The sequence below is a fragment of the Mesoplodon mirus genome (assembly GCF_964341445.2).
Source record: "Mesoplodon mirus genome assembly, chromosome: 1".
Lineage (NCBI taxonomy): Eukaryota > Metazoa > Chordata > Mammalia > Artiodactyla > Ziphiidae > Mesoplodon > Mesoplodon mirus.
The window spans coordinates 231,054,459-231,082,284 of NC_138976.1; the positions used below are offsets into that span (position 1 = coordinate 231,054,459).

The 27,826-nt window shown below is 49.1% G+C and overlaps 1 protein-coding gene across 3 annotated transcripts in view; it reads right to left on the minus strand.

Moving 5' to 3' along the window:
- Positions 1-330: 330 nt before the first annotated feature.
- Positions 331-27,826, minus strand: part of PALLD (palladin, cytoskeletal associated protein) — a gene marked incomplete at its 5' end in the record, with an annotated part of 382,869 nt that continues 355,373 nt past the window's right edge. For 2 of the 3 annotated variants that reach the window (XM_082624951.1, XM_082624952.1), the window contains 9 exons: positions 331-2,529; positions 3,604-3,737; positions 4,135-4,300; positions 6,354-6,561; positions 10,977-11,109; positions 12,824-12,918; positions 21,059-21,208; positions 24,877-25,098; positions 27,280-27,378. In XM_082624951.1, the coding sequence (XP_082481077.1) occupies positions 2,357-2,529; positions 3,604-3,737; positions 4,135-4,300; positions 6,354-6,561; positions 10,977-11,109; positions 12,824-12,918; positions 21,059-21,208; positions 24,877-25,098; positions 27,280-27,378 (1,380 nt within the window). In that variant the 3' untranslated portion in view covers positions 331-2,356. Of the gene's footprint in view, positions 2,530-3,603; positions 3,738-4,134; positions 4,301-6,353; positions 6,562-10,976; positions 11,110-12,823; positions 12,919-21,058; positions 21,209-24,876; positions 25,099-26,453; positions 26,505-27,279; positions 27,379-27,826 lie in introns of all 3 variants that reach the window. The other variant, XM_082624950.1, reaches the window with a different exon arrangement.

A 27,826-nucleotide genomic window follows, 5' to 3' on the forward strand; every position in this document is an offset into this window, starting at 1 on the left:
CGGAGGCAGGCGGGGTTCTGAGCCGGCTGCCAGCGTCACCCCCACCCTGGGGTGCACCCCCTTCTCTCTCACCCACACGCAGATCCCAGATCAGATGGTCCCTTAAAAGGCACGGGACGCTCCTTGACCAGTGTCAAAGCGTGAGAGGGATTTGTCCCAAGGGGGATTCTCACTGCCGGTTTTGGTGAGGGAGGGGGGTGACACGGCCTGTAGCAGCCCAGTGCCCCCCGCTGACAGACCACGTGGGACCCCATCCTACAGCCACAAGGAGCCCAATTCTGTCCCAGGCGCTTGCGCTCAGGTGAGAATGCACTGCAGCAGACACAGTGGTTCTAGTCTGTACCAGTTTATTACAGCAAGCAATAGAAAACGAAAACGACTGAGTATTTGCTTCACAAAATTGCAACTATTATTTGTTAAATATTTATGGATGTTAAACCCACGTTACACCAGCACAACAATCCCAAGTGGTAACATGGTACTTATTTCTTTATAAATACAAGAAAGGTGGCAAAATAATGCTACTTAATCCCAAACCCAGCAGATCAGCAGAAAGTCACATTCAGAAAAATTTGGCAAGTAAGAGATGATGTTAAGTCATAATTCTACAGTACAGAAAAGGTCCAGGAGAGACTCTGCACGGTGTCTGAAATCTGACATCAGCAATGCGTGTAGGTGTGGTCAGAGACACATGTGCCACTCTGCACAGAACGTGGGCACCGGAGCTCCAGCCTGGCATTTAAAGCTTGCTTGGTTGGTGCTCTTACAAGGAAGTAGAAAGCTGTCCATGTGAAGCGGTACAATGGAATATACACGGTGGCACACAGATACAAAATTACTTAAAAAATACTACGTATTGAATTGAGTAACTGAGCTAAGAGAGGTCAACATTTTTATTATAAATAATGAAAGATAAATGTGTTTTGCATAAGGAATACAGTGTGTTCTCTTCATAGGAAAGTACCATTAAAGACTCAGGTTTTATAATATCAGCCCAAATTTGTTTTTTTCTCCTTTTTAAAGTTTATTGGTTCTAACTTAAAACCATCAAGTCTGGTCAGAATCCACTCCATCTAGCTGATGCAGAATCACAGGCATTCAAAAAGCAGTCTTTGCCGAGATGCCTTTACAAACTACTTGGAACCCAGCACCTTCTTAAGGCAAAAAGGTCTCGTGGCAGCACGGAAGTGAGTTAATAGTTTCCATCCACCGTATAGCGGTGCCATGGAGAAGATGCATTCTGGCACCCCCGTCCTTGTCTCCCCAAGTAGACTAGCGCCCACAGGCTGTCTCTGATCCGTGACAATCTCGCAGCTCAGCCCATGTTCAACTTGCGGTGTGCGCCTCCATCTCCTGCTGCGGCGCCAGCTCCGACACTGCAGTGTCCCGAGCACGAGCTTCTCTCCGGCTGACCCTCGAGTCCCTGACTTGGAAACAGTGGTGTTTTGTCGCTTCTGTATTAGGTTAAGTTGGAAGAAAACGAAAGAAAAGCCTGGCCTTTACCGTCTCGTGCTCCGCTGCGTCCATCTAAGTGAGCACAGTCTGAGTGTCCGGTCGTGCTTCCTCTCCCTCCTCTCCGCCCCTTCCGGACCCGTCTCCTCCAGATACTACACACCTTGGTCACTTGGGTGGTTGGGAAGCCCTTTGTGGAATGGACTGCGACATGCTTCTGCTTTATTCAGAGTGCTTCGCATTGTTTTAATATGGTTTGTAAGTAAGCGCCCTACCAAGGTAACGTGAAAAGAAACTACTACACGTAAAGAAAGGTTAAGAACACAGGTCTCGACCTTGTTAGAAAACCCTCGATGTTAACAGAGCTGAAGGCAGGTGGCTCCTGCACGGTTCAGTGGAAAGCGATTTGCAGACAGGCGTTTCCTTGGGCTTCCTGGTGGCGCCCCCCTCGTCCCATGCCCCGCGTGGGTCCCTGGCTGCGTGAGCACACTGCCCCGCGGAGCCCAGGCGGTGTCCCCTGTGGTGCAGCCACCCCCGGGGAGCCCCCCGAGCTCACGCTGGGTGGCAGCACTTACGCTAGTGAAGACACTCGGGACAACACAGGTTGTGGCCACCTTTTTTCCGTTAGCACTTTGGCACTTCAGACCCCCTGAATCACAGCACTTCCCAAAGTTTTAAATTGGCTGATGAATGTGAATTCTCCGTGCAAGGTGTGCATTCCTATCAATCAGCATCGCGTACGCAGCCTCTACGTCTGGTCTACCAGGAAGAAAAGTAGGATTTTGGTGTCCTTTTGTTTCTTAGAGCCAAAGGTATGTTTCTGCCTTTTACGTCCCGTGACAGAGGAGGGTGTGGGTCAAGGCAGCAGTGGTTTCAGTGTCTGGGCTCTGCAGAGAGTGCCAGCTCACAGGTCCTCGCTCTCCACCAGGCCGGGGCTCAGCGTCAGGTGGGATGGGCTGGCCTCGGGCTGGAACGCAGCCCTGATGTCGAGTCCCTGGTCCGAGAGCGCAGCGTAGCGGCTGGCCGAGGGCCGCACCCGCTTCGGCTTGGTGCTCGGCGGGGGCCGCTGCCACTGGGCTGCAAGACACAACACGGGACTCAGGCTCTGGAACCAGGTAGCAGGGCTCCGGCTGTGCACCAGGCACGTGTTCTTTGCAAAAGACAGAACACATCCATGGTAGAAGTCCTAAAATGTACGGGTGGTTTTGCAAGTCTACTCACATGTTGCAGATTTACTGCCTACACAGGGCGCTGGGACTACAGCAGCTCGGGAACAGAGACAGCGTGTAGCTTATCGTGTAGTCAGTACTCACTGCAGCTCAGGGGGTCCTCTGAAATGGCTGCTACACTTCCTGATGCGCACTTTGAAAAAAACCTTCAAAGCTCAGAATGTATAAATGCCACAGTAAATGATAGTCATCAGGTATTCTGGATGGATGTTCTAACACGAATTGTTTGAAAGGAACCGGGCGATAGGGAAGGTTGAGGTCAGTCATTTCTTATGTGTGATATCAGTTCTGAATTTCTCCTAGTGGTTTTCTTGTCACTAGATCACATAATGCTACTGGGCTAGTTTGTAAACTTAGAACTTTTTTCTTTCAATCTGGGATGCAGGTACACAAATATACGTACACAAACACTCAAACCTACTGCTGAACTGCTTAAGATATGTTAACACAAAGCACTAAGCCACAGGAAGTATGCATTCCAGGTTCAATGGGCCGCACGTTTAGGGTGAATTAAGATGCTGGGACAGGATCATAGCTTAGGGAGAAACGTTAAAAGGCAGTCATTTGCACAAGGCAGTAACAAAATGTGAAAGATCTGTGCTTATGCCTTTGCCTGGTGTTAACTCCTAAGGGTGCTGGGTAAGAAAGCCACAGCTGGGTAGCCAACACCAGAGAAATCCACATGCACATTTTGCTAAAAACGCAAAGTTCCTGAGTGATACTTGGGCACTGTTCTTCTGGAGAGCTTCACTATTAATGTTGAGAAACTATAAACAGAAAGAGAAAGAGCGGTGTGAAAGTTCCGGCAAAGAAAGCGCTAGAGTCGTTGATCAGATCGGAGTAACGTGATTTGGTGTGCCGACGCCCGACTTGTCGTAACTGAAGGAACCAATGCATCGAGGCGGGAGGGAGGGGTACTCACTGTAGACGTCCAGCCGGGCCGTGCAGGACACGATCCCGGCCTCGTTCTTGGCCGACACCGTGTACCAGCCAGCGTCGTCCTTGGAGGCTCCCTGGATGAGCAGACACACGTAGCCGTAGTTGTCCTGGTGCAGGCTGCAAAAGACGGACATGGCCATAGGGCTCGAACTGTTTCAGGACACGAAGCATCGCTTTTCATTAGCTCACGAGAAACAGAACTGTGCAAGCAGCGGATAACAGGGTCCTCCTAATTCTGCAGAGGCCACCCGCCCATGACAGCTAATGGGAGAGGGGAGGGGCCGGGAGGCTGAAGGAAGCCGAGCACTTACTGCCCAGGAGAGGATCTGCCCCCGCAAAGCACTGCCTGCGTCAGGCGGGGAGCCGCTGCACCGCACAGCAGGGCAGCCGCCTCTGGAAAGCGCAGGCGTGCGGGGGCCGGCCCGGGGGCGGCGCACACAGGCGCGTGCTGTGCACCTGCCTTTGGGACCATCAGGACCCCTGCGGGTGGGGGGGCGGCCCCGTGGGCTCTCACCTCACGCGGTCCGTGCTGTGAGTGAGCGACTCGTTTTCCTTCTTCCAAAATATCTGCGGTGGCGGCACCCCGGCCACCCGGCATTCCAGCCGCACCGGGTACCCGTCCGCCACCCCCGTGTTCTGCAGCTTCTCGAGGAACACGGGGGGCTTGTGCGCTTCCTTAGCTGCGAAGACACGAGACGGATGACCTACCCGTGACGGTGCAAAAGGTGTCACAGAAGAACGCAGGTGCTTTCAGCAATGCCACTCAGCCTCGCTGACGCCGTCCTTCCCTTCAGGCGGCAGCGTGCGCGTCCTCTCTCCAGGCTGTATCCCTCCTCCACCGAGAAGGGTTCCTGCCCTGCATTCCACGCCCTTCTCTCCTCAGTCAGTTCAAGTCCGACAGGCCCGCACCTGCTCCCCAGAGCGCCTGCCCGAGTCCTCTCGGGGGACCTCCGTCGGGCTGGGGACTGATGAGGGTCCCTGCCTCGGCCCACCGCCGCCACCCAGACTCCCGCCCTGCTGGCCAAAAGACTGAGATTTCTAGGTCCTGGCTTGAGAGGGACATACCACAGGCTATAAAGGGGGAAACGAGGAGAGGCAGCTTTAAACAGTTACCTCCACACTAGGAATGTACATTCTATACAAGTTCCAATTTGTATTTCTTTGAAGAAAGCTATGAAAACGACGACTGTTACCCAGTCTGGGAAAATCAGAACCGTTAGTAACACTCTATCACCATCAGTGTCTCCGTGGACCCGCGGTGGGGACAGTCCCGGAGGGAGAATAAGTCTTAGCTACCATCAGCCTAGCTGCCAACAATGAGTCCGAGGGGGCGGCCTTCTCCACTCCCTCCTCTGTGACAAATAACAGCAAAGCAAAGGTGAACGTTCTACCTGACATTTTTAAAAACCTAAGACCCTCTATGACCTTGAATTATGTAGAGGGTTAATTTTTATTGGACCTTTTGTGGTTACGTGACCTGGGCTACTCTGGGAAGAGACCTCACTCGGTGCTCTTCCTGGGTCCCAGTTTTCAGAAGAGCATAAATGTGTACAAGACGGGCCCTTAGGTCGCAGCGACCCTCCACAGTAGGTATCACAGCTACTACGCTCGGGAGCTTGGCTCTCAGCAGGCTCGTGGGGATGCAGATTTCATCCTCATGCCACGACTTAGTCCTTAAACTCTGAGCATCATGGCCCCCCGTTTACATTTGGGGAAACTGAGCTGCAGAGACAGACCTGCCAGAGGACACGGTCAGAAAACGAGAGCTGGGCTGGGAGCTGAGCCCTGGCTTCCTCCGGAAGTGCCGACGGGGGCATCTCGGGCCTGAGGACAGGTATGGTCAACGGGGGGACCCCAACAGTTGAGTTTTGAGGAAGGAGTGAAGCTGAAGCAGGTCTGACACACAGGCTGCACGCTGCCCGTGTTCTCGTGTGAACACGTCTACGTGTTTGTTGTCACGAGAATCCCCAGCCTGGACTGTAGCCGGGCTGCTCGCTGCTGCTGTTCCCCCAAGGAGCTCGAAGGTTCCCGGCACCGGAGCCTGGCCCCTGGGAAAGTCACTTCATCTCTCCTAATTCCCATTTGCTGACTGCATCATGGGGCCGCCGTGAGGACCAAGTGAGTGCTTTGCATGCAGTGATGAGCAATAAACGCTCCGTTCTGCTGCTTTTTTCAGATGAGCACAGAGAACAGGGTCTCTACTCATGCTCAGCTCCTAAGGACACTAAACCTTTCCATAAACTCATCTCCCATACCTCAGGGTAAAACTGTATTCTGGTAGGTAAATTTCATAAAGATATATAGTCAATTAAAAAGCAAACCTAAGTTTAATCTATGACATTGGAGGTAGATCACAGTGTTTCAAAGTTTTGAATTTTGAAATCACCGCACATGACTTCAAAGGCTAGGTCTACGTGGAGAACTTGCTGCACGAGCACATTCCCCTACATCGTCTGGTTCCTGGAGGCCGGGCTGCTGCTGCCTTTCCTGTGTGACACTGGGGGCCCAGGAGAAGGGGAATGGCCCAGAAAAACTGCTCAAACCCTTTTCTCTGGCTGCCAGGCTGACGGGGGAAGGGAAGAAAAATAACCACGGCTGCAGCGAAGAAGAAGTGACGTTTCTGACCTGCCAGGTGAGAACCGTCTGTTTCTTCAGCGGTTTGATGTACTTTCCACGTGGGTTAGTTTGTTTCTACATCTGACGCTCACCCTGGGAGAGGTTCCCGGGACCTACCTGCGACCACGAGCTCCAGGCTGAAGGAGTTGTGTCCAGCCCGGTTGGTGGCCACGCACGTGTAGACACCGGCGTCCCGGGCCGTGACGGGCTCGATGATCAGAGAGTGCACCCCGTTCTCTCGCACCAGCATCTTGTGGGTGCTGTCCTGGCGGATGGGCTTGCCGTCCAGCAGCCAGCTGAGATCGGGGGTTGGCAGCCCACTGACCTAAACCGGGAAGGAAATGCGAATGAATTCCTCTGCTACGGAAACAGAGCAAAGACACGAACACCTAAGACACTGGCACAGACGCCTCCTTCGGGACAACATGAGGCTCTCAGCATCAGGTCATGTTTCTTACTTACTTACTTACTTATTTTTGGCTGCGTTGGGTCTTTGTTGCGGTGCGTGGGCTTCTCACTGCGGTGGCTTCTCTTGTTGTGGAGCACAGGCTCTAGGCGCGTGGGCTTCAGTAGTTGTGGCTCGTAGGGTCTAGAGCACAGGCTCAGTAGTTGTGGTGCACGGGCTTAGTTGCTCCGTGGCATGTGGGATCTTCCCGGACCAGGACTCGAACCCGTGTCCCCTGCATTGGCAGGCGGATTCTTAACCACTGCGCCACCAGGGAAGCCCACATTTCTCTTTTGCTTAAAATCTTTGAATAGCTTCTCGGCGCACACGGGCTCACTTCTAAACGTTTCTTATAGAGCAGCCCAGAGAAAAGTGAGATGGGGACTAAAAACATTCGCCTTCATCTTTCCTCACCCAGGTTATAAAGATGCTGAGGGTGATGTCAGCCCAGGGCTCTGAGCCCTTTGGAAAAAAGATGTCCAACCATGACAAGGACTCACACTCAGCTCGCATGGTTCACGATAAAGCCTCTCATCAAGGCTGCTGTAGCTGCAGAGACATTAGTTAGTGCAGCCATTAAGACACAGGGCTATTATTATTTTATAATCCTTGAAAGTAAGTTAACAGGAGCCCTATGAAATGACCCGGAAGGCCATCCCAACAAACTAGCCTCACGATGGAAACGGTGGAAAAAAAACCCACCACTCTCCAGACCGTGACAGTCGTGCTGACCAGAGATCAGACAAAAGCACGTTGAATGGCTAACAGCGTGGTGTGCGGTGAGGGGAGGGGTGGCCACCGTCTGTCAGCTCTTTACTCTAGGGCCCTGCATTCTGAACGGGAAGAAAAGCACCAGCAAGGAAGGCCCTTTCACCCCTACCCCAAATGTACCAGTGGGAAATCACATACGGAAAGATGTCAGTGGGACTGTAAACCAATTCTTTTGAGAATCAGCTCTGCCAAAATCAGCCAGAGAACTCACAAATTCCACTCCTGCTGTGTGACGCTCATGTATACTGCCCCCAGGATGCCTCACCCCCCAACAAACACACACAGCAAAGGCCTAGGGATTTACAGAAAACAATTAAATCAGTGGCTAAAAGCGGGCCAGGCTCTGCATGCTCCCACCCATCCACCTGCCACCCCTGGCGCTCCACGCCCGCTCTACCTGTCGGGCCAGCACAGGTGCATGGAGGAAGGGGGTGGGCTCTCCCTCCCGGGCTGCACACCTGGCCCTCCTGGCCGGTCAGGTACCGGCGAGGCCACAGCAGGTTTAGAAGGGAGATGCCGCACGCACTCTGGGCCCACCTGGGCCAGAGCTGCGCAGCCGGGCAGAGGGGAAGGCCGAGTCCTCTCCCTCTGAGGCCAGCAAGGCAAGCCTGACCTCAGGAACTGGGTCACTGTAAGCAGGCCCCAGCCTGGCCAGCTGGGCGGCTCCGGCTGCCGTGGGAACGGGGGGAGGCCGCGAGCCGGCCGGGGCAGTCAGTGTCCGGGGAGCGAGTCAGGGGCCCAGCAGCTGCTGCCTTAGCGACGGGCCTGTTCCCGTGATTCTTTTTTCCCTCTTAAAGCTTAAATACACTGGAAAAGTTTTTTTTTCCTGAACTCACAGCACTCTGTCTGTCCTTGTGACGAGATTTTCCACATTTGTCCAGGTCTGATCGTAACAGTAAAATCCACAGATTACCTTTTGTTTCCAAGATCCTTGTAAAGGCAGGCATTTCAAGGACAGTTGTGTCACTCGCAGAAAAATAAAGCGCTATGATTTCTGTCTTAAATACGATCAAACGTAGAGCCAATGGTATTGTGAATCTCCATGTAGCTATCACCTAGATTCACTCTTTTGTAATTCATCATATTTTAAAAATAGACCCCGAACTTGATACTTTATGATACTTTATGAAGTATCATTCTAAAAAACAGATGTTTCTTACATAGTCATAGTTCCCTTTTTATACATAAAATTAATAGTAATCCCTTGGTATCATCTAATTTACTAAAATAAAATTTCCCCTGTGGACTCAAATGTCATTTTACAGGTGGTCTGTATGAATTCTTAGTTACAGACCCCAAATAAATACACACATATAAATATATATACACACTGAAACTCAATCTGTAAAAACATTATGTTGCAAACAATGCGACTGACAAGGGATTAATCTCCAAAATGTACTAACACCTCGTGTGGCTCAATAACAAAAAAAACAAAAACCAAACAACAACCCAATCAAAAAAATGGGCCGAAGCCCTAAATAGACATTTCTCTGAAGACATACACAGGCACATGAAAAGATGCTCAACACTGCTGATTATTAGAGAAATGCAAATCAAAACTACAGTGATACATCACCTCACACCAGTCAGAATGGCCACCATCAAAAAGTTTACAAACAATAAGTGGTGGAGAGGGTGTGGAGAAAAGGGAACCTCTCTTGCACTGTTGGTGGGAATGTAAATTGGTACAGCCACTATGGAGAACAGTATGGAGGTTCCTTAAAAAGCTAAAAATAGAATTACCATGTGATCCAGCAATCCCACTACTGGGCATATACCCGGAGAAAACCATAATTCAAAAAGACACATGCACCCCAATGTTCACTGCAGCACTATTTACAATAGCCAGGTCATGGAAGCAAACTAAATGCCCACAGACAGATGAATGGATAAAGATGTGGTACATATATACAATGGAATATTACTCAGCCATAAAAAAGAATGAACTAATGCCATTTGCAGCAATATGGATGGACCTGGAGATGATCATACTCAGTGAAGTAAGTCAGACAGAGAGAGAGAGAAATGCCATATAGCGCTTATATGTAGAATCTAAAACATGATACAAATGAACTAATTTACAAAACACACTCACAGACTTAGAGAATGAACTTATGGTTACCAGGGAGGAAGGGTGGGGGCAGGGAGGGATGAACTGGGAGCCTGGGACGGACATGTACACACGACTATGTACAAAACAGACAACCAGCAAGGACCTACTGTACTGAGCACAGGGAACTCTGCTCAATGTTCTGTGATAACCTAAATGGGGAAAGAACTTGGAAAAAGAACAGACACATGCATATGCATAACTGAATCATTTTGCTGTACACCTGAAACTAACACAACACTGTTAATCAACTATAGTTCAATATAAAATAAAAATTAAAAAAATTACGCTGGAGGGACTTCCCTGGTGGTGCAGTGGTTAAGAACCCACCTGCCAATGCAGGGGACACGGGTTTGATCCCTAGTCCGGGAAGATCTCACATGACACGGAGCAACTAAGCCCGTGCGCCACAACTACGGAGCCTGCGCTCTAGAGCCCGTGAGCCATAACTACTGAGCCCGTGTGCCACAACTACTGAGCCCGCACGCCTAGGGCCTGTGCTCTAAAATGAGAAGCCACCGCAATGAGAAGCCTATGCACAGCAACGAAAACCCAACGCAGCCAAAAAATAAATAATTTATACTAAAAAATTATGCTGGAAAGTATTTTATACATTTTTATACATTTTTATACATTGCTACAAGCTTTTTATACATTTCTACAAGCCCAGAGTTATCCCTCTAAGTGCCTTACATCTCGTGTTCTGCAATTCCAGAGACAACCAGCAGAGAGAGCCCAAATTATTTTTTTAAAAGCTTATTCATATTTCAGAGCTAAAATGTAAATTTAAGGTCAATAAATAATGGGGCCAAAACACAAAACAATCAAAAAATTTCAGACCAGTGGTTCCTACACATTTTTGGCCTCGAGGTCCTCTGGGAAGCTGATGGCAGGTGTACCACATACAACCTCCTGTGTAATTTCAGGCCCACACACCCGATGAGACCTGCTCACCCCAGGACCTGGTTAAGAAGCCCTATTGTAAAGCGACGGAATGAAGGTGCTGCTCCGATGTCTCTTAGAAACAGGAAATGGGAGGCCTGAGAGAGTAGGTGTGTGGATACAAAATTTGTTTGAAAACAGAGTGAATATAAGTAAGATCAGGACAGAGGACACAGATCCAACACAGTCATTACTTCAAGAAAAAGGACGACTCTGAGGGATAGAACCTCCCAGTTCACTGTCTGGAGTATGGTATACAGGGTTCTAGGTAAGGGACATAGTCAACAAAAACCGAAAAGCCAAGGCAAAGAATGATTTGAAATGTATATAAATATTTAGTAGGTTCCACTCATTTTCCCTCCTCTTCTGCTAGAAAACATTTTAAAGATGTATACTTTACATAATTTCCCCAAAAGGAACTAAAGGGAAGCGGTATTGCAGGGAGAAGGGAGGCACCCACGCCCCTCACCTTACAGTCCATCCTGCAGAGCCTGCCCTCCTGGACAGTCAGGTCCCCGGGAGCCTGCAGGAAGTGCGGTCGGAAGAATCGCTCCTGAATCGGTTCACCTTCGTCGGCACTGTCCCTGGATCTCGAACGAGACCTTCGGATGAGAGAGAAAACCAACAGATGGAAAGAAAGGTGGGGGAGGGGAGGGAGAACGCCACAAAGATAGATAAATAGATGGAAAGGAAGATGGGAGGGAGAACGCCACACAGGTGACAGGTAATAGAGATAAATAGACAGTAGGTATTGTCAGGTTCTTGGTTATCTCTTCTCTATGATACATGAGGTAATAATATAATTTCCTTACCTGCTTACCTAGCTCCTAATCCCAGGGATTATACCATAAGAAAAGTCAGTAAAACAAAATCTTGCTTCATTTGGAAGTTTATTATACATTTAATAATCTGCTAATTGCAGACTTAAAATAATCTGCTATCCTAACCCTTACAGCTAGCATAAATCATGAAAGGGGAAAATGGGGAACTAACAGTAACCTATTTTTTCCTAAATAAATATTTTGAAAGCTGTATGAGAAGCAGCAGCAGCTGTTGCTCATTTATTACCAAATAGTTTTCAACAGAAATTAGTACAGCTTTCCACTATGATTGTAAATTTGCAGGAAATTAAAAGTTATTGTTTAAAAAGAATGAATGTCCTTCTAATAAAAATTTCTTTTCATATTAACCAGGAAAACAAATCACATTTTAGGCAGGTTTTCTTCTGTATCTGTTAACCATGTGCCTAAAGCAGTATTTTTTTTTCTTTTTTTTGCTTTAACATAAAATTGTGCAAATCTCCCAGATTTTGTGCATCTTTCTTGCTTTTGAGTATGCTGCCAGAGCCGCCTTTAAGAGCAATATGATTTAAAGTGACTGCAGGGAAGACTTAGGAGTGAGGTGCTGAAACTAACCCTGCTGGTGATCATTGGAAGGTAAGCTAAGAAACACTTCAGTAGCAGAAGTAGGAGCAAAGCAAATGAAAACTTAGTATAATACGCTAGTAATCGCCAGCCTCCACCCATCAGGTCTCATTTATGAGCACAACGCCCTTCCAGGAGACAGGGGCCCACGAACGGCTGAAATGCACGAGTGAAGCCAGAGCGAATGGACCTGCTGCAGCTGTGCTGTGCTCACGGACGCAGGGGCAGGTGATGCTGCGAGCAAGTCCCGCCCCAGGAAGCCTGCATCAAACCTGCGAGCGCTGAGGCCGGAGCTGCCTCCCAAACGCCGGCAGAAGCCCGCGTGGGGCGGGGACCCGCCCGCTGCTGCTGGCCGTGTCCCGCTCCTCCGGTGGCCTCACTGGTGTGTCCTCCCCTGCGCTGGGCCCAGGGACCGGCCCAATCACTGGCCCCTTCTGTAGTCACGTGTGTCACTGAGAGCCACAGCCCCGCTGCCCGTCCTCACGTGCACTCGCTCGGGGCCACGGGGCAAGGAAAGCGTCCAAGGTACGGCAGGTCTGACCTACGAGGCTAGGGTCTGAGACACGCCTGTGGCCTAAGCGACCGGAGAAGGACCCTTCACACACGAGCCATCTTAGGAAACCCAGAGGGCAGCCCACGTGATGCTGGTGAGGAAAGCGTGGCTAGAGCCTGGGTGCCACCGACCAGCGTGTCCGAGGGCGCCGGGCCCAGCCGGTACGTCCTCCACCCCGCCCCCAGCTACAAAGGAGCCACACGCCGCCACGCTTCCTGCTGTGTCCCCATCCCGTCCCCCAAGTACATTCTCTCCTGTGGTGTCCCCGAGATGCTGGCAGAGCTGGGTTATAGTGACAGTAAAAGAGCAGCAGTGCCCGGGAAGGGACGCGTGAGATACCTTCTGCCGTGAGGCTGGCCAGCGGGCGAGCGGGGGCTGCGGCCTCTCTGGTTCACGGCCTGCACCATCAGCCGTCCCGTGCAGCTGACGCGGCCCTGCGGGGACAGAGGGGACCGACGGTTAGCGGCCGGCGCCCCCGCACCGCCACCGTCACCGCCACGGCTGCCCTGGTCTCCACAGGGCGCTCTTCCCTGCAGACCAGCGCGACCCCGGCCTGTCTCTGAAACACGCCCCCCAGGATGTCTTGTGATGATGCCACTTTCAAGGTCACGCCCCTACTGCGTGGAGCTAACTCTGAAAGCAAACCAGGTCATTTCAGTTTTCTTTTTAGTTACATATTTATTAAATGTTCGTGGTATCCCTTCCCAAAACCGCACACTGCAAGGGCGGCCGGCATGAAAAACTAAGCTTTACGTAACAAGCATGCCTGGGGCGACAAGGAGCATAATGGCTGTGGGACACCTTGTCCCCATAATGGGAGAATATTTGAGATTTTAAAACCAGAAGCAGTTAATGCCTAAACCCATGAGGGTCACATGATAAGGGCCTATTCTAATGAAAAGCTGTATTTTCTAATCTTTTTAAAAAATTTTTTATTTGAAGTATAAAGTCTACAGCCACCCCACCCTGAACACACCTGATCTTGTCTGAAGTATAGTTCACTTAACAGTATTATATTATTTCAGGTGTAAAACATAGTGAGTCAACAGGTTTATAGATTATACCCCATATAAAGTTATAACATCCGGCGACACGCACTGTCTTCTCCCTCAAACCTGTCAACTGGAAATCGGGTAAGTGCTGTCTCGGGACACACAGCAATACTCAGAGGGGCCGGGCGACAGGAGTAAGTGGCCCTGTCACTTCGCCTCTGGTTTAGACTCATCTCTCCCTACGTCCAGCAGAGCAGATGGTCTCCTCCTCCGCTCGCTCCTCTCAGGGCCCCGGAGGACGAGCAGAAGGACATCTAAACCCTGACGATGACCGAGAGGGAGTACGCAGGGCGGGAACATGAGAAGCAGGCGGATTTTTCACACTTATCCTGGGTGAGTTCTATAACTCCAGGCTGAAGGGAGCGCTTAGAGTCAAAGTAAAGTTGACCCCTGACCCCCACTGTCACTGCAAGTGGCCAGACAGGTGACCAAAGCAGAGGGGTCCTGTGAGTCCTGAACAGCCTTCTGAGTCCCCTCTCGAGAGGACACTGGCGGGGACACGGAGGGGGACCCCACGGCAGGATGCGGGGAGGGGCCCTCGGGGTCTCCCCAAAGCCTGGACCTCTTCAGGCCGTAGTCACCAGGAAAGGCAAAGACACAGTACCAGTGCGGACGGGAGGGTTAGGAAGGACCCAGGAGCTGTTGTAAACACACAAACTCAAGCGGTCTTGTACTGCGCGACAAGCACCTTCCTCCATTGAAGCCACAAACGCTGCCTTTCCCAAAAATTTCCAAGCATAATGAAGTCTAACTTTATGAGGGGAGTTACTTCCAACTTAGAGCAACTGTATCTGAAGTTCAGGCCACACGATATGAATCTCTCATGCTGATCTTACACACACTTGGGATTCCCTCAAGTAGCTTGAAATCTGTACATTAATTCCATCGAACCCTCCCGGTCTGTACTTGCTACAGAAAATCTAGATATAACTTGCTTAGAAGAGCCCGTTATAAATTACACAACTGATGTTATCATCACGGCTGGGACACAGAAGACCCATGATTCTTTTTGGAGCTTGAGGACAAGGAATTGTATGTTTTGTTTCACACAAATAGCTTCCATTGTACTGATGATATGGTTTCCTTACTATCTGCTTTGCTGCTTCAGCAAGTAATTTTAATTTGGAGAGATTAAAAGAGTTACGTAATTTGGGTGGATTCTTCCTTGTGGTATAAAACCCAGAGGATCCACCAAGGAAGTTAATATTAACTAATGATTTATGTAGTTAGATAAAGATAAAAGTTAAATTCAACCTTTAACCCTGAATTTGGGGAGGCAGATAATGGTGCTAAAAAAAAAAAATTCCTCTAACCTGGATTTGAGTTTTGACTTTTTTTCCTAAAGCTTTGGGCAAATCCTAAACTTGTTCAAGCCTACATTTCTTCTTTTGTAAAAGGTGGGGCACTATACCTCACAAGGGTGCTGCAAAGATTAAATGATATAATCTACGAGGATCTTGTTAATGGTACACATACTTGATGTCATCATCACTGCTAACTCTGCCACTGCTGCTCGTACTGTGTTTCTCCGGGTCTGTGACATCAGGTGTGCACATTAAGGTGATGTTTAGGGGCCCAGCAGCTTGGCTGACTCCAGTGAAATTTTCCAAGTAGATGCTCGCGTATGCTCTTACCTTGTCAGGTTCTTTCAGGGGCCTCTTTTCACCAGTGCCCCCCGGCCCCTCAGGGCTCTCAGCGCTGGGATGAGCCCCAGATGCCTGCCCTTGGCTCCTCTGCCCTGGGTTTGTAACCAGCTGTGTCCCTTACACAGTGGAAAGACGAGGCAGGCGACATACTCCTAGGAGAGGGTCCTCATCTGTGGGACAGGACCCTGCTGGTCATCCCGCAGGGAGGGGCTCTTATGATGATTCAACGAGCTAACAGGGCTCACGTACTTGGTGGTGTGTCTGGCACATGCTAAACGCTCAACATGTTAAACTTTTATAGCACTGGATACAGATGTAACTGTAATCACCACCAGATGGATAGGAACCGTTTTGCTCAACACCACTTTTTCCATATGAATGGAGTTTCCTTCCTTCTCTCCTTCCACCCACCCTCCCTTCCTTCTTTCCTTTCCTTTCTCTCGTCTTTCCTCTCTCTCTCTCTCTTTTTGGCATTAGGATGCAGTTTACTCCAGAGGAAAAGCCAAGTACTCCAAGCGAAGGAGGGAGACTGTGGAGGGCAGACCAGCCTTTCCCCACCCCACGCTGCTGCCTGCCAGGCGCCAGCACACAGCTACCTCCCAGGTGTCTGACGGCTGCGTCCGAGGCCCAGGAGGAAAGGGGTCCTGCCCGACCCTAAGCACTGCCCGGGCCTGGGATGCACTTGGTCTCCCTTCCCCGCTCCAAACACACGGTAACAGGCTGGCATGCTGCTCCGTAAAGAGTACACATTTCTACCAGCTTTCAAGAGTTTTACTGCGATGCTGAGAACCCTACAAATACTGCCCCAGAATCTTCCTTAACTTCCCAAACTTAAGAAAACGGCATATGCGGTCATTTACCACCTTCTTATTCCCACACCATCCTCCACTTCAGAATAGAAAGGGGAAGAGCCTGGAATTCAGGAGGCGGAGCCGTGTTTGATGACACGCCGATACTGGCGAAGTATATTACTACTAATATACACTAATATATATACCAATACATACTAACAAGTGAACGGGACTACTTAGAAAGCAACCAAAGTAGCGAGGGGTGTAATTTTGACATTTTCAGTCCAGAACTCAGGGAAGCATTTTTGAAAAGATGCCTCCAATGTGCACGATAGCAAGTTCAGATTTTTAAGTTTGAATGTTTTCTGAGGAAGATCATCCAAAATGAGTATTCAGTGATTTTAATCCTACAAACGTGCCAACTGAGCTAGTAAAACTGCCGCCATCCCAGGCTCAGGGGCACATTAATGCCGTCTGTTCGCTTTCAACTGTCTCGTTTCTTTTTGCTTTATCACTAACACATGAAGGGGTAACGGAAGTGGATGTCTGAAGGGAAGCTTGGAAGGTGCCAGAAAACCTTGTAACGTTGAAACACACACAACCAACAAACCAGCCTTTTAAATTTAACTCAGCTGCTCACTGCTTTTCTATTCCAGGCAAGTCCTCAGTGTTTAAAGCTATAGCGCGAACCACGCGTTTGAATTCTTAAGGTGGTTCTCTGCTAACCATGCAGCTTGTAATGCGTATCTGAGGCCTCCTGCAAGGCCAGTGATTTATGTGCTACGGACAAAACATCTGCGTTTCCCGGTTTATGAAATCTAACTTGCGGCCCGCAGGTCTCAGGAAAGCCTGCCGCGTGCGCACACTGCAACTGGAGGACACGGCAAGCGGTGCACGACCGCCACTCCAACGCAGAGAGCAGGACGGGGGAAGCTAGCAACGCAGCAAAACAAAGTCAAACATTTGTGTTTCCATTCCGCCCTGTCTTCAAGATGGGATTAGAGTCGGACGTAAGCGGAGCCTGTGGTCCTCGGCTGGGCAGCCGCCTGCCGTAACGCGGCACAGTCCCTTACGATCCCACTCAGTGTGCGACCGTCTCCCAGGAGCTGCCGGGCTGAATGCTCCACGGCCCACGCTCGCCCAGAGCGCTGTGTTCTGTCCCAGGTGCAAACTGCACGCCATCAACAACATCTAACGCGTTTCCTATTCCCTGAAGACTGACCCCGGTGGAAAATTATTCTATAAAATAACCTGCTGACCGTGTTTTCCTCTTTCCTTGCTTCTCACCCTTTCTGTTGGCTGCTCTCGGGAATTACCTTCCGCTGCTCTGGAGAGCTCGGCCGTCTGTGTCTCATTAACGAACTCATTTTTCCATCAGCCTTTTCCTCTTTCCCTCGGTCACGTCACGTCGTGGAGGCCACGTGTACCGGAGAAGAGATGGAGTTGTCTCCCTCCCAAACCCAAATCCTCCATAACGTGGAAAAAACTGAAGGTACCAAAGGGCGTCAAGGAAGCAGGGAGCCCAGATCAGCGGACCCCACGCTATGCTTCTGGGACTAACGTATCTTGAAAAACTTAGCTTTTACTTTTGAGATTTTCAGTGCCTACTTACATCATGCTTCTTTTAAACCGTGTTTTCATTCACAAATTACAAGAGTGGCGAAGTCCTTTACTATACACCATAGCAGCTGCTTCTGAAGTTGAGACTGTGGAGCGTGAAGCATTTCTGTCACCGTGTTCCTACAGCAACAAGCGACAACCTGCAGCACGGAGCAGGTGGAGAAACAGGGCGTTGCTCATCAGGGCTGAAATGCCACTCTGTTGCCCTAAGTGGGTGGGAAGTTCACTCCAGTTGCTCGGAGATGACTCACAAAGCCCACATCTGGCAGGTGTGGACGCACCTGCTGCTGAAGAGCCGGCCGGAGGCGCGGGCAGCAACCAGGCGACTCAGAAACTCGGAAGAGCGGCCGCCAAGTACCATAAACACCAAGACTGACAACCGTGTCAGGCTGAGGCCCAACGCCCACGCCGAGCACGTCCTCAGATTCCCCTCGGGAGCCCCTCCTCAGACGCCTGCCTTCGGTCATCTCGGGAGGAAAGGAGACGCTCAGTTCTGAGAACGCGCCCCGCTGATGAGGATCCTCGTGGGCCCGACCTCGAGGGCCGGCGGGGTTCTGGCATCGGGACTGCTCTGTCGCGGGGCCTCGCGGGCTCGGGGGCCCGGGGCAGCCACGCCGCTGCCTGCTGGACTCACAGACAGGACGGGCGAGTGTGCTAGGAGAGCCGGGCTTCTGGTGGCCTGAGGGAAACGGTCACCCCGCATTTCTCAGTCTCGCCTCCGAAAGGTAAAGGGCGAAGCAGCAGACAGGGCGGCCACGGGGGCGTGGCCGGGGCTCCGGGAAGCAGCAGAGCGCACGGCCCGGCCCGAGGGCGGCGCCCGCCAGCCCAGCTGTGCACGTGGGGCCCCGGCTGTGCAGTCGCGACCGAGCCGCCCCTGCCGGGAACGCCTCTCCCAGGGCGGAGGCCGAGAGACGCTGCGCCAGCACCGCGCTGGGGAGAGATGCCCGCCCTCCCTGACTCCTGGACTCGAGGCGCTGAGGGAGGGACACGGCCGGGCTCCGCGGCCCCTGCCAGCTCGGGGTGCTGCTCCGAGAAGGGGGACTAGCGTCCCCGAACGGAAACAGCGGCAATAACCTGCGCTTCCTGGAAGCACGTCACATGCCGGGTAAACCGAGTGCTTTCCATGCATCGTTTAAATTCGTATTATTTTTCTCACTTCACGGACGAGGAAGCGGGCGCACAGGTTCAGGACTCGCTGAAGGCCACGCGGCCAGAACCCAGCTCAGACGCGCCGGTGCCGCGTGCTCGCCCGTCACCCCGAACTGCACCCCCGGCTCTCCCGAACTGTCCCGACCGTCTCCACGCCTGGTCTTCGTGTGTCACGTCCGTCTTCTGACTGTGCCCCTCCTCCTTCTCCGTGTCGACACGGGCATCTTCAGCCCTCCTTCCCCTGGTTGGTCAGGGGTTTAATAAGCACGCAGAGACCGCCACCCTGGAGCCCAGCCGCCTGCCCGCTGCCACTTGCCTGGTCCTTCCCGTTAGAACTGTCCCGCATGGAAAGCTACGTCACCCGAAGAAGACTAGGAGCAGACTCAGAACTGCAGCCTGACATTCACCTTCTCTTGTTCTATCGATAAAACTGCTCACTCCAGTAACAGTTCAAAACATTCACTAGGAAAAACGCCTTGAAGTGGACAGCGGGACCCCAGGAACGGTGAGCACATAAGGAACACAGTGAATTTTCTAGCTCCACAGCCCACCCTAGCCTTTCTAGGGCACAAGAGAAATAAAGAACCCAGAGCGAAGAAAACTTCTGGATTTTGTTGAGCCCTCCACTACTTTTTTGAGAGGCAGAAAACTGAAAATCGAAATTGGTTAATAGAGTTGTAGTAGTCACATCAACGATCAAAGATCACAGACCACCATAACAAACGTAATAATAATTAAAAAGTTTGAAATATAACAAGAATTACCAAATGTAACACAGACATGTAAAGTGAGCAAATGCTGTTAGAAAAACAGCAGTGATAGACTTACTCAACACAGGGTTGCCACAAAACTTCAATTTGTAAAAAACGCAATATCTACAAAGTGCAATAAAGATGCAATTAAAAAAAAAGTAGTCAAGGAAACATACTAAAAATATAATTAAAAAAAGAAAATTCCACTTTCGTCCCCTCAAATACAAACAACATGAACACAAATAAGCATTAAAATGTAACTTATTAGTAAAGGTTGTGATTTTGACTATTTTTCAAAGGGATGGTCATGTGTTCATTGATTGAAAAGTTAGAACCTCAAGAAGGCGCATGAACTTGGAAACTGCTGCTTGTCAGTGCGAGTCCGCTATCCTGGGTCACAGCCTGATTCGTGGGCAATTTCAGTTTCCCTCTTACCATCACTGCAGAAATGTATCTTTACGACAATGTGACCTTAGGACAGGATGACACTGTACAAACTTTCAGAAGTCTGTAGCTTTGCTAAAATTATTTGTATCGTTTTCTAACACTTAATATTTCCTTCAAAAGAAATAATGAAGTAGGGAGTGATATAAATAGAGATTTTTTAAAAAGATAACTTCTGGGCAATCTTCATCAGTTACATAATAAAACTGTTAACTTTAGCTTTCTTTTTTTTAAAAAGAGTGTTTTTTACCAAAATGGGAAAAGAATTTGAAAAAGAATATATATATGTGTAACTGATTCACTTTGCTGTACAACTGAAACTAACACAACATTGTAAGTCAACTATAGTCTAATATAAAATAAAAATTTAAAAAAGTGTGTTATTTACATGATTTCTACAGACTTCATAAAATACCCAGTCAGATGTTGAGCTTGTAAGGCACAAAATCACTGCTTACACATTTCTGTGTACCCAGTGTAGCACCTAAAATATACAAGATATTCAATAAAAAAGAATTTGCAGGCTTGAATTGGGAACATGGTACCCAGTAGCTGTCTGTTAAATTCTAAGTAGTCAACCGATTTTTTGACCCTAAATCTAAGGGCAACTACAAAACATCTGGGTGTAAACAAACAAACAAAAATCCTGAATGCTGTATGTTCTATCGAAATTATCATTTGTCCACACTTACACATTACTTAAATCCCACTGAATTACGTGTGCATATCCATACCCCTCACTCTCCTTTCTCCTGACAACATAACCCTACCTGCAATCACATGGTTTATGCATGTTTACTGGCTTATCTTCTGTCTCGGGACCTCGTCCCCTGAAGCACTGCAGCTCCATCACCCACACGACAGGTGTACATATCAGGCTCTCAACAATATTTATGGAAAGAATGCACATCTGCACCGTAATTATTCATGTAGACAAACATCTCACGGAATAGATAAATATTAAGAAAGAATGTTTCGATCCTGGGAAACCACGCTGGATGGAGAATTGGGAAAACAGTTTCAAGTCAAAGAGGCATGACTCCCCGTTAGCCAAGCAGCTCCTCTGCCCGGGAAACCCCACCACCCTGAGCACAGGCCCGAGGCCACCGCGCATCCCCACCTGAGGGCTCGAAGCCATGATCGTGTAATTCCCGTCATCGTCCAGGGTGGAGGCCGCGGTATGCAGAGAGCAGGTCCCGTCAGGGTCGCTCCGGATGCTATAGTGATCGTTCTTGGGAGAGATCTGCTTCCCATCTTTAAACCAGTAGGTCTGAGGGGGAAGGCAGAGATGAAGGTGAGGCCCTGTGAGCGGAGGGGCACGGGCCGCCCTGAGCTCCCGAGTTAAAGCGCGAGCCAGGACGTCGGGGCAGGACCTTGACTTCTGAGCGAAAAGGGTGGGTGGCAAGCAAGTTGAATTCTACTTCAGTTTTAGAAATTACATAGCCGCTTTTTATTCTTAAGGTGTATATAAGCAGGCATTTACATTCATCCACTATTTATATGGAGGACAGTGATGAGTTCTGAGCTGGCATCCCAGTTTTCTTTTTGCTTCTATTTCAAGTGTCCCGAATGAAAATGTATTACTTGTAAAGGTAAAAAGGTTACTGTAGACAACAAAACCAGAACCTAAACCCCAGTGATTCCTTGGAATCGTGTCAAACAGAACAGGGTGTGAGGCGTTGGGCAGGTGAGGGGCTGACGGGGGAACCCTATCACTTTAATTCCCAGCTGAGGGGCACAGGACCAAGGTTACAGTTCCTCAGCTCCACTACGTTAAAGAAGACACAGTAGTATTGAAATGTATAATAATTTTCAAATCATATTTTAACTTGGGGTGATAGAAAATTAAATGTGAAAAATAAAGTAAAAATCTTGACTAAACAGAAAAATTCTAAATGGTCAAACGAGCTCTTCTACGGGTCATCCTTCCCTCCCTCACCTTTAAGCAAGATTCTGGGTCTGTGGGTCTCTCATGGTTTGGTTATTATTTCTGACTTGATCATGAACTGCACAGCTGAAGACGGGCCACAGTTTGGGTCACAGAGCCAGCAGCCCTAACACGGCCGGGATGCTGCACTGGCCCCTCCACACTTGCCATCAGGAGGGAAATACATCCTCCCTTTTCAAGCCATAGCAGGTTCTTTGGGGTCACTTTTGTTCCTTGCAGCCAAAAGCATTCCTGATGCCCAACAGAAGAAACTTAGTTCAGAGCTTGCTGCTTTAAAATGAAATTCTTCCTGCATGTAAGTCAATATGTCAGTTGAGACCACAGCTGGCCTTCCAATTGCACTCCCTGTCAAAGCCTCTGAATCTGAAAAATCTTTCTTAAAACTTCCATGTCTAAGACAGGAAAAGGCTAAAAATAGATGGCAGGCAATAAGTGCAAGAACAATCAGGATCCGACCGCTGTAGCTTTTCCTACCCTCAGTTTTCAGTTAGTTCCACGTTTATAGGAACTATATTATTAATCTCCAGAACCTAAAAGTTCACCATCAAATAGACTAATAACTTTCAGTTCTAAAAGTTAAGTTACATAAGGCGTGATACTTTGTAATTATCATGCTCTTAGTGGTTGGATTATTTCTGATGGAACAAAGCAGCTGTGATTAGTACATAATTTCTCCCTTTTGCACTCTTTCCGCTATGCCAGTTCTTTAGAATTATTTCTCAATTTTTTTTTTTTTTTTTTTTGCGGTACGCGGCCCTCTCACTGCTGTGGCCTCTTCCGTTGCGGAGCACAGGCTCCGGACGCGCAGGCTCAGTGGCCATAGCTCATGGGCCCAGCCGCTCCGCGGCATGTGGGATCTTCCCGGACCGGGGCACGAACCCGTGTCCCCTGCATCGGCAGGCGGACTCTCAACCACTGCGCCACCAGGGAAGCCCTATTTCTCTCCTTTAATCATATTTTTCACCTCTGTTGTACTTGGAATACAACTTTCAAATGAGATTAAGAGACAGGGCGGGAAGGGTACAAGAGATGAAAACAGGGTGAACTAGAAATTCTCTTCCATCTTCTCATAGCTCAATGGAACAAGCATGTCAAGGGCAGAATAAAAAAATTAAAAAAAAAATAAGCTAAAAAAATGTATATTTTTAAACACGATGAGTATTCCATACTCCAACAATCCTAATACAATTTCTAGAACATGTGCAGGAGAAACAGGTTTCAATAAACCAGGGAGGGAAGAAAAAGAATAGCAGCCAGGAAAACAGAAGAACATCCAACGGGAAACAGTTCTGGAAAATCAACCTCCTAATGGCTGTGAAACACTCAAGGCTGTAGGAGAACAAGACAGTCACGTTGCAACCAAAGCCCACCTCTCGAGCCAACATAATTCTTTAAGAACAGGATTCAGTGATCTTAGAACCCGATCAGTAATCGTGCCTTGAGTAAGGTTTAAAAAGAACGTGGGGGTTTTTTTGTGACTATTTTGGAAGTTGGTGATATAATTATGAGTTCCACTCATAAGCTGCATGTTTATTTTTAATACACACATTTGATATCATGTTTGTGAACACACACCAATGATCCAATTATCTCAAGATAACACAGAAGTGTTCTCTAACAACAGCTGATTTGTGAAGTCCATTAGGAGGTGGCAATGGCTCTGAAAATATAAAGCTAATTTTTTTGGTCTATCTTTTTCTGACTGTGGGGCTGGGATTCGGTTTTAGGGAAACAGTATGGTGGTACAACTTCCCTTCCTGTGAAAACAGAACGACGGATGGAGCCACAGAGCACGAGCCCCTCAAAGTCTCAGGTGTGGTCCCGGCCCGGCCCCTTTACACCAGCCCCTATTAAAATGTTCATTTCAGGGAGTACAGTGTTCATTTTTGTCTGCTTATTTTACATGTGCCTTATCTCTGGTCCTGTTCTTTCACTAAAGTGTCTACTCCTTTTAGAATTGTTTCCATCACTTTAAACACAGTAATTTCAGAGGAGTCCCCTCAAGACGGCTCTATCCTGTGTGGCACCTTGGCTTCTGTTCTCCCGTTTCTTTTGCTGTGGACTCTGTTTGCTCGCAGGGTCTGTTTTTCCTGTGAACTCCCTTTTCCCCCTCCTGCCCTGTAGGTGTCTGACAGGCCCCAGCGTGGAATCTTCTATGGGGCAATTTTTACTTGCTTCTGCCAGAAACCTTAGGATTATAATCATCCTGGACTAAATTTCACATTAATTTCTCAGCTTTGGGCTGTGTATCCTGTGAGAGTGTGACTCTAGAGTTTCGGTTTCTCATGGATGCCTCTTTTATTCTCTTCTCTCAAGTTCTAGGGAAAAGTGTAGTCCTGTTTGCCACTTTGTGGGGCCAGTGAGCAGTGATTCTAGTCTCTCCTTAAAGAGAGGGCCACCCTCCCTCCTTCCAGCATCCCCACGTGCTCGCAGGAACAGGGCTCCGGCCAGGCCGGCCTCATTGTGGGTACCAGAAGCTTCTCGGAGGACCCTTTCTCACAGTATTCCTGCGTCCACCGCCTCTGTAAACACAGGAGGCCTTGGGTTTTGTAGACTAAAGATCTGCAGTTTCCATCATCTGTGGTAGCTTTATTCCTCTGTCTGGTACAGAGCACAGGCGGCGGATTCAAGTTCAAGCCTGGCCACTCACAGCTTTCTGACCCTGGGAAAGTTCATTAACCCCCCTGAGCTCAGCCCGTCGTCTGCAATTTGGGTGTAACAACGGCAGCATTACACGAGTAAATGACGTGGGTTATGAAAAGCTCCTCGTCCGTTATTCTGCTATTCTGTCCTGTCCTGTTCTATTCTTCTACCCTTGCTGGCTTCCAGTGCCTCCTGAGGACGGCCCTGAACTCAAGCGTTTCACATCACGGGTGCTGAGAAGCTTCGTCTGCACCTGTTCCCCCTAACGCTGCAATGGTGTGTGGCACGCTGGAAGCCAAACTCATCCTCAGGGAACATAACTCTTAAGAAGCCTTGTTGCAGCTCACCTTCGGCTTTGGATTCCCGGTCACTCTGCACGTGAAGGTCACAGGCATCCCCTCAAAGATCTTGAAATGCTTCAGCTTCGTCTCGAAGGATGGGGCCGCTCCACTCTCCACAGACGCTTCCCCACAGGGAGCCTCGTCCCCTGATTCCTCCACAGGGGACCTTTCTAGCCTGTACTCGATTTCACTGATGAGCCTCTGCTCACAGCTGGAGACTTTGTACTCCTAAGTCAGAGAGAAGGGTCACGTCACCGACCTCGGTCCACGCGGTACAAAGTCCCCCAAGCCCCACGTCTTATCCCCTCTCCTGTAAGGGCCCAGAAGACAGTGATGTTTTTACCACAGAGCTAAAAATGGAGCCTGTGCCCAATTCAATTCCAGAACATCTGGAAGTAAGTACGTATGATATTTCAAACTGTCCTCAGGTCCTATGATCCAAAACAAAACAAAACCAAACCAACTACGAAGATAAATTTCCTTCTCTCTTCTCTTGGGGTGGGGAGAAGAAAGAAAAAGGCAACTGTCATTCCTAAATCATTCATAAAAAGTACACATGGGGCCTCCCTGGTGGCGCAGTGGTTGAGAGTCCGCCTGCCGATGCAGGGGACACGGGTTCGTGCCCCGGTCCGGGAAGATCCCATATGCCGCGGAGCGGCTGGGCCCGTGAGCCATGGCCGCTGAGCCTGCGCATCCGGAGCCTGTGCTCCGCAATGGGAGAGGCCACAGCGGTGAGAGGCCCGCGTACGGAAAAAAAAAAAAAAAAAAAAAGTACACATGATGGCACACGGATCCCTCTGTCTGGTGGGGCACTTCTCAGAAGGGCAGCCGCACGGGCGGGGAGCAGCTGCAAGGTCACGGAGCAGCTGCAAGGTCACTCGGCCTCTTAGCAAACGAGTGATGGAGGAATGGCGCCCTCGCCACACAGCCCCGGGCTCTCCCTCAGCTCCGCAGCTCTGGGCAACCGTCCTCCGCCTGAGCACTGACGGTCCAGTCACATGTTTGGTTAAAAAAAATAGGAGCAAAGCAAAGTCCCCGTCATCATCCTCTGGTGATGGAGGGGGACCCTGCAGATCTCTCGCTGACAAAGTACAGTAGAGACAAGGCAGCCCATTATGAGATATTCTCTATTTAATATTAAATGAAAGGTTGTTTTAACGAGGTTTCCCTTAAGGTACTCAACCTTTAAAAGGCAGTCTGTTGCCTTGAAGGAAGAAATTCAACAGTATGAATAAAACTGCAAAAAATACACAAGTTGTTTTGTCTAAATAGTATCCAATCAGCCAGTTTAAGAATTAGCTCTTTTTCTCCCGAAAGGTTTAACAAACGAGAAACTTCTCACAATTTAAAATTTAGGGTATCCACAAGGGACAGAATCAGATTCAAGTTTGTAAATAAATAAACGACGCGACAGATCCCCCCAGCAGCGAATTGTGTCCATGATATTAAATGGAAACAGACACTGGTCAGAGTATCTATAATTAACGTATGGCAGTTAACTATAGATACACAGGTAAACGAGGAAGAACAGAAGAAAAAGATACAGGGAAAGACTGAGAAGAAAAGAAAGGTGAAAGCGTGACCTTTTGACCATCCAGAGGACTCCCTACAGAAGCATGAGGAGACCCAGGGTCCTGCAATGGTAGAAAAAAAGAAGTGAAGCCAGTAATAGAAGCAGCAAGAATCTCACAAGATTTCTAGCTTTACGTGAAACTGTGGTGGTAGCAATATTTAACACAGAGAAACTTTCAGATTTTGAAGGCTGATCCATTTCTTAAGAGATACGAGAAAGAGTTTACTTGATCCTTTAAACTTGTGTTAAAAAGCTTTCTTTTATCTCAGAACTACATCTGGAGACTCCAAACAGAAGCAGTGGAGATTAAAAAACAGTTTACTTACATCAGATCCATGAAGTGACTTTTTTTTTGGTGTTATCAGGGGAACAAAATGTTAGCATTTTAGGTTCTCTGCTGATTAGTGCTTTATAACTACATACATGGAGGAAAACAGAGTCTTTTCTGTACACAGGTATTTTACCTGGACGAGCTATTAAGATCATAATTGGAAATAGTCACTAGTGATTTCAGACAATTTCATGGAACATATGTTCTTCCACACAAACCTGTTCTGCATGACAGCCCAGGACAGGAAAAACAGAAAGATACTTGAAAGGAGAGAAACGAATCGATAAGAAGATAAAAAGAACAGGCGTCACCGACCGAAATAAATCCCAGCACTCACTCAGCGCAGTACGTGCTCAATAAACGCTGGCTGGGAGGCGGACGTGACGACAGCGCTGTTTCCTCTGCCCCGCCCTCTGCTCTCCACAGAGCCGACCCCAAGCCTGTCCGTGAGGAGGGCGGGGACAGGGGAATCTGCTTCCCTGGGGAGCCAGGAGCAATGGGGTACCTGGCTGGCCGCCTCCTCTTCAGGCTCCTGGACGTGGAAGACGGTCGCGCTGTCGGCACCCAGCAGCCGCCGAGCCATCCTTTCCTCGTAGGTCAACCTCTAGACAAAGCAAGTCACAGAAATCAGAAAAATCACAATGCTACCACACCTTAAGAAAAAGGGTTGAAAAAGCAAACACGCTGGCCGTTCTGTAACTGCGCCCTCTCCGCCGTCGACGCCTGTACGCACAGGAGTCCTGTCCTTCCGTTCAGCTGCTCTCACCGGCCCTTCTGGTCCTGACCCTGGGTTGGGAGGTGGGGTGACCCATCCTGAGAGCCACCAACTGACAGAGCACAGACTGAGTAACAGGGCAGAAGTCACCTAAAAGTACGAGTCATGTATTTACCCCTCACGATAAACATAGAGAAAAAAGATATTTAAACAGCAAAATGTTCTTTTTACGGGAAATGTTATTTTCATAGCCATCCACAGGCTTCCGAACTGCCTGGTCAGCTCTGAGCCTGATGAGAGTTTCAGGCCAGCGGGCAGTGACGGTCCTCTCTGCTTG